The sequence below is a fragment of the Lactuca sativa genome, chromosome 8, assembly GCF_002870075.4.
Source record: "Lactuca sativa cultivar Salinas chromosome 8, Lsat_Salinas_v11, whole genome shotgun sequence".
NCBI lineage: Eukaryota > Viridiplantae > Streptophyta > Magnoliopsida > Asterales > Asteraceae > Lactuca > Lactuca sativa.
In genome coordinates, this window is record NC_056630.2 from 202,874,085 (window position 1) to 202,880,531 (window position 6,447).

The 6,447-nt window shown below is 31.6% G+C and overlaps 1 protein-coding gene across 2 annotated transcripts; it reads left to right on the forward strand.

The window, feature by feature from the left end:
• Window positions 1–453: 453 nt before the first annotated feature.
• Window positions 454–6,215, forward strand: LOC111914975 (serine/threonine-protein kinase STY46). 2 transcript variants are annotated; one of them, XM_023910681.3, is made up of 16 exons: window positions 454–945; window positions 1,451–1,565; window positions 1,865–1,926; window positions 2,277–2,378; window positions 2,801–2,855; window positions 2,998–3,108; window positions 3,517–3,567; window positions 3,652–3,803; window positions 4,223–4,330; window positions 4,595–4,668; window positions 4,750–4,925; window positions 5,006–5,101; window positions 5,399–5,479; window positions 5,556–5,609; window positions 5,685–5,819; window positions 5,953–6,215. In XM_023910681.3, exons 1-16 carry the CDS (start codon window positions 728–730, stop codon window positions 6,028–6,030), a joined length of 1,668 nt encoding a protein of 555 aa, XP_023766449.1. In that variant the 5' UTR covers window positions 454–727; the 3' UTR covers window positions 6,031–6,215. The 2 variants fall into 2 exon arrangements, with proteins under 2 accessions (XP_023766449.1, XP_023766450.1); XM_023910682.3 differs by having other exon boundaries at window positions 459–945; window positions 2,280–2,378.
• The last annotated feature ends 232 nt before the right edge of the window (window positions 6,216–6,447 follow it).

The following is a 6,447-nucleotide window of genomic DNA, read 5'->3' on the forward strand; positions in this document are numbered from 1 at the left end:
AAATTAAAACAAATCAAAAATTAAAAAGTGCCTAATATTTATTTTAGAAATACCATAAAATGACAAAGGTCAAAACTCATAAGAGATTGATACGTGGAAAAAAAAAATTTATTTATTAAGAAAGATTATGCTATTGCTTTAGGTATTATTTTATTGTTATTTTACTATTGATCCATAAAATTTCATTATCATTAAGTAGTATCTTACTATATCATCATCTGTACAACCGACTAAAAAGTATTTCAATAGCAAAATTCCTAAAAATAAAAACATTAACCCGGTTTTATGTCTTCATATATTTAAAGACTTTTCCAACAAATCTTATTAAAATATGTCCACTTTTTTGATAAGGATAAACATCATACTACTAAAATGTTGTTGATGAATTATGTTAATCGAAGGACTTATGCTATACACGACAATTTCATTCCTCTTGTAAAATTTAATTTGCACAGGACGACACCGTTTTTAACCCGAAAATAGAAAACAGATAAATTAAGAATTTCTCCCTACACATACTATATATAGAGAGGGTGAGAGAAGGCATGAATATGTACACAATGTATGCACATAGCGGAAGGCACACTGCGCATCAAATTTGAAGATTACGTTCTTCAATCTTCCTTTTATAACTTGAAAAGTGATTCAATCGGATCTCGAAAGAATTTTGGGGTTTTTGTTGCTTAATTTGATTTACGTAGATAAATATATTTTTGATTTTGTATCAATGGTGACGGTGGATAACGAGCGCTGTGATAGTATGAGTATGGAATCGAAGCGGCCGTCCACGGCGGCGATGAATAATAACAATAACCGGAATCATATACAAAAGCTAGAGGTTTACAATGAGATTCTTCTGCGACTCAAAGAATCGAGCAGCGATGAAGCCAAAGAACCTGGTTTTGATGACGAGCTCTTTGCGCACTTCAATCGTCTTCCGACCAGGTATATGTGAAATCCATTAATCTTCTTTTCTTATTGAATAGCCATTCAATTTCAACCTTGTTTTTTTTTTTTGATAATAGAACCACAGATGATCAAAACGTAAAACAGATCACATTTGTAAATGAATTTTATGTTTTTTTAATGTTGATTTGGATTGAAAAAGGCGGAATTAACATTTAGTGTTGAAGGAAGCAAATTTTGTTTCTTCGATCTTCAGACACTTTTTTGTCATCTATCATTGATTAAATTGTATTCAACGATTTTCTGCGTAGCAATTTGTCTATGTTTATTAGTTTTTCTACTGGTATATATATAAATCTTCCACATTATATAATATTTTATATGTTGTTTTTGTCTGTAAGTGGATCTGTTTAACCTAGGGATTTCTTTGTTTTTTAATACCACTTGGATAATATATTTTAATATTTTCTTCTGGCGAGTTGGAAATTAAAGTTGAATAGTTTATTCATATCATATCTGATGCATTTTCTGTGCTGTATTGAAGGTATGCACTTGATGTAAATGTCGAAAGGGCAGAAGATGTACTCATGCACAAGAGATTGCTGAGTTTAGCACATGATCCTGCTAATCGGCCTGTATTCGATGTTCGCCTTGTTCAGGTTTGTATTTTGTACTGTGTTTGACATGCATTAGACTTTGTTTGACATGAATTAGACTAAAACTTGAAACTTATGTCAACAAGACAAAAGTTGCAATTTTTTTTCGCACCCAAAAAGGTGAACAAGATAGGACATTATCACATGACTCACTCTCAATGTCTTGAATGTGCAGAAGACGTGAATGCCCTCTGTGGTGCCTTTTTATGTTAATGTTATTTTATTAATTATTTATAATCTTTCTCATCTTAATAATTCTTTGTGAGTGCATAGCAGGTCTAAGTTGTATTGCCTATATGCAGGTTTCTCAGAGTTCAGAAGATTCAGTTGATTGCAGCTCACCTGGGAAGCAGACAACCCAAAGGTACAAGCTTAGATACCTACACATTATGTCCTGAATGATAGAAAATGACTATTTTACCCCTCCGTGTAGAATTAGTGCCGACTAAAATGATTGTTTGATCAATGTTATGAACAAAAAATCTGAATGACAAAAAATGTCAACTTATGAATTACATAAATAACAGATATTTGATACTACTTCAATGTTATGAATTATTTAACTTGTTGACCAAAGATTTATTTAATATCATTCATTTATTCAGCCTGTTAAGTCCTAAACAAGTATTGCCTTATTTTTCTTCTTCATTTCTGTCTCTTTTGATATTTTGAGATCTTGAATGTTGTTTTCTGATGATATATATTTTATGTCAGCAGTCATCCACCACCTGCCTTTGGTTCAGCACCTAATCTTGAAGCCCTTGCACTTGAAGCAAATGGAAATAATTCTGTAAATAGTCACATAGACATTCCCAGGTATATATATTAACTATGCTGATTTATTTTCACATATGCAGCCTTTCATATTGATATATAACACTATTTCAGTATCATTCATGATTTTGTATTGTTATTTACATAATAAAAATAGTTCAAAACTTATCTTATTATCTTATTATCTTTGTTATTAAAGTGCACTATGAACTTAAGCACCAAAAAACTGAGTTACAACCTACTATGATATTGATACAAGATATTAACCCACTCTTGTTAAAACTCTAATTTATTTCATGCTTTATGATCTTTTACATACTTCCATTTGTTTAGATGTTAACATGTATAAGATTCTTGGACACATTATAAATAGATAATGTAGTTAATTAATTAGCTTTCAGTATTGTAAAAGTATAATGTTTATTCTTGGATAACTTACTCTACAATTTTTTATTATTATACAGGCCAATGCATGAAATCACCTTTTCAACAGATGACAAACCAAAGCTTCTGAGTCAGGTAAAGACTTTACAACTTTTTGTTTAACACAAAAAGGTAGACCAAGAATTGCCCTTGATCTCTCATATATACAAAAGACGTAAATGCCCTCCTCATCATTTGTTTGCACATGATGAACATTTGGATGTGTAAAAAAATGCAGTTGACAAGCTTACTGGCTGAAATAGGACTAAATATCCAGGAAGCACATGCTTTTTCTACTGTAGATGGCTACTCATTAGATGTCTTTGTTGTTGATGGATGGGCATTTGAGGTATTTTCTTCTTCTCCTTTAAATCTATCACACATATAGTTAGTTTCAAATTACTTATTTTTAACTCCTAAGTTTTGTTTTTTTTTTTTAAAAAAAAGGACAATGTCACTAAATTGTAACCAAGTTTCATGCTTGTTCCATTTGGGCACCTCAAACTCATTTTCAAGAGGTTTAAACTGAAACTTTGTTATCATCTAATTAAATTGTTGCAATTAACTTGCCACGTTATACGTCCACATCAGCAAAAAGTTAAAAAAAAAAGTTGTAAGAATGAAACAGAAGATACAAAATTTCACTACAATGGAACATAACTGAAAGTTCAGTGGTTAAAAACAATTATAAGTTTTGTACTATGTCACTTTTTATCTATTGTTTTTTATAGATGTTTTTTTTTGTAAACATTTTTAGGAAACTGAAGAACTCCGAGATGCAATAGAAAGAAAACTTTCTAAGCTTGAGGTATGTACTTCCAGACATTTTGACCTGATATTGTAAGTCAATGACTATGAGGTTGACTATTTGACTTCATTCTAATGTCTACAGAAACAGTCTTGGAAAGATGAGCAAGACCAAAGAGGAAAAAGTTGCCAAATTGATCACTTAAGAATACCAAATGATGGAACAGATGTATGGGAAATTGATCCTCAGTTTCTGACCCTTGATCACAAAGTTGCATCTGGATCTTATGGTGATCTGTAAGTCTTCTCAAATTAAATTACCCCTTTGGCTTTTGATTTTTGCCTAAATCTAATGACCCTTTTGATTTTTCTGTTTTTTAAGAAAGTAGGCTCATACACACCAATAAATATTCACTGCAATGAAAATAACATGGAAATCATAGTCTTGACTTTGACTTTGACTAATTTGACTATCTTCTTCTAGAATATGTAAACAATAGGGGAAGCCTAGAAGGTTTATTAAACATATGATGACAATATATGTCAATTACTTCACACAAATAATTATCAATGGTGATTTACATATGTAAAGGAATATCCTAACTCTTACATGTTTAGTAGAACCTTCATTTATTTTGGGATGAAGGGGTTATTAATTTATTACGAATTCTTTATTTCTTTTAAATGCTGATATTTTATATGTGTTAATAATTTAGATATAAAGGTACATATCGTAGTCAAGAGGTGGCTATAAAGATGCTTAAGGCTGAGCGTATAGACACAGATATGCAACAAGAATTTGCCCAAGAAGTTTATATCATGAGGTTTGTCATCAATTCCCATGAGGAGGGCATTTACGTCAATTTCACAAACAAGAGATTGAAAGCTAGTCCCTATCCTACCTTTTAGGGTCAGACAAAAAGTTGCAGCTTTTGTCTGAATGACATCAAAGGCAAACACAGTACAACCTGTTATGTCATGTCATGAGTAACAAATTGGGTTTAAATAATTATGCATGTTATTTCATCCGAAGTTTATAAATTTCTTATTATAAAACTTTTAGAAATGTGTTTAATTACTATATGCAGGAAAATCCGACATAAGAATGTTGTGCAGTTTATTGGAGCATGTACTAAACCATCAAGCTTGTGCATTGTAACTGGTAATTTTTAATTGATTTTGATTTTTCTCCATGTTAGTTTTTTCATGGGTAGATTTTTAGTAAGTGTATAAATTTGTACAGAATTCATGAGTGGGGGAAGTGTGTATGATTATTTGCACAAACAAAAGGGTACATTTAAGCTTCCAATATTACTCAAAGTTGCAATTGATATATCAAGGGGGATGAACTACCTGCATCAGAACAATATTATACACAGGGACCTCAAGTGTGCAAATCTTCTCATGGATGAAAATGATGTAATCAATCTTCTTTAGCATTCCATATAGTATTTTTTTTTTAAATCATTCAATATTCTTTACTAATATTTTGTAATCAGGTCGTTAAGGTGGCTGATTTTGGAGTCGCAAGAGTGAAGGCTCAGACAGGTGTCATGACAGCAGAAACCGGGACATATAGATGGATGGCTCCCGAGGTGCTTCATTTTTATCAATCTTTCTTTACGATTCTTAGTTTGTTAGGCCTTGTACTGTATTTAACATGCACCAGACTGAAACTGATACTGACACAGACAGATATCAATGGGACAAACATTACAACTTTTTGTACTACCCAAAAAAGTGAGACGGTCTTACCTTTTTGGGTGGGACAAATTACTATTTTGTCCTATTGACATCTGTCTCAGTCCTGGTCTAGTGCATGTCAAACGCAATATGTTTGGTTGGAAGTTCGATGATGAGTTTTTTTCGTGATAACTTTTTTTACAATGAAGGTTATTGAACACAAGCCGTATGATCTCAAGGCAGATGTTTTCAGTTTTGGGGTTGTTTTGTGGGAGTTGCTCACTGGAAAGGTATTTTTTTTTTTTCACTTTTGGTATATTTTTATGTACATTGATATTCATGTATTTTGTATATTTATTTTTCCAGCTTCCATACGAGTTCTTGACCCCAGTCCAGGCAGCTATTGGAGTAGTTCAAAAGGTAAAACATAAATCATTACACTGTTCAACCTTATAAATTTCCATTTTTGTTAACATATATGTTCCAACTTTTCAGGGCTTAAGGCCTACTATACCCAAGAACACTCAACCAAAGCTCGCAGAATTGCTAGGGAAATGCTGGCAAAAAGATCCAGCTTTAAGACCAGATTTCACTGAGATCATAGATATTCTCAAGAAAATAACTATTGAAGTACGAACTTATATATTTTACTTCATGCATAACATAGAAAAACACGTCCTTTGACAATTTTATCAATTTAGCCACTGAAATATTACTATAATAATAATGATGAAAAAAATTAAACATTGGTTCCATTTTCTAGGTTGAAAATGCGGAGGACAGGCGGACAGAAAAGGGATCGGGTCGATTCCTATCGCTACTTAGGCGGGGCCATCATTAAACTAAAACTCGTAATTTATTATTTACTGTGGTATCTAAAATGGTTTGTTATGTAAGCCATTGTACAGTAGTATACTTAATTATCCTATTTTTCCTTTCTCTTTTTGGACTAGAAATTGTCCAACTTACAAAAAAGTATAATTTTCATTGCATATATTTGCAAGTAATTACTACTTTGCTCAAAAAGTACCTTAATCACCATTTTTTTTACTTATAGTAGCAAGATGTATATGTTTTTTCACCATAATTTCAGCGATATGTAACCCACTATAGCAATTTACTTGCATTACATTTCTTAACACATAAATAGCAATGTGCTTACAACAAACTAATTGTACCATCAAAGCATCTATACATTTTTTTATCGATAATAGGAATATGTAAATTATTTATATTATCTGTATTGGTAGAGAAAATG

Excerpts from the sequence above, each read along its gene's own strand:
- LOC111914975 (XM_023910681.3), top strand. The coding sequence starts at position 728 with ATGGTGACGGTGGATAACGAGCGCTGTGATAGTATGAGTATGGAATCG. Across the intron at positions 1,566-1,864 it reads TCGATGTTCGCCTTGTTCAG|GTTTCTCAGAGTTCAGAAGA; the intron begins GTTTGTATTTTG and ends GCCTATATGCAG. Across the intron at positions 3,568-3,651 it reads GAAAACTTTCTAAGCTTGAG|AAACAGTCTTGGAAAGATGA; the intron begins GTATGTACTTCC and ends TAATGTCTACAG.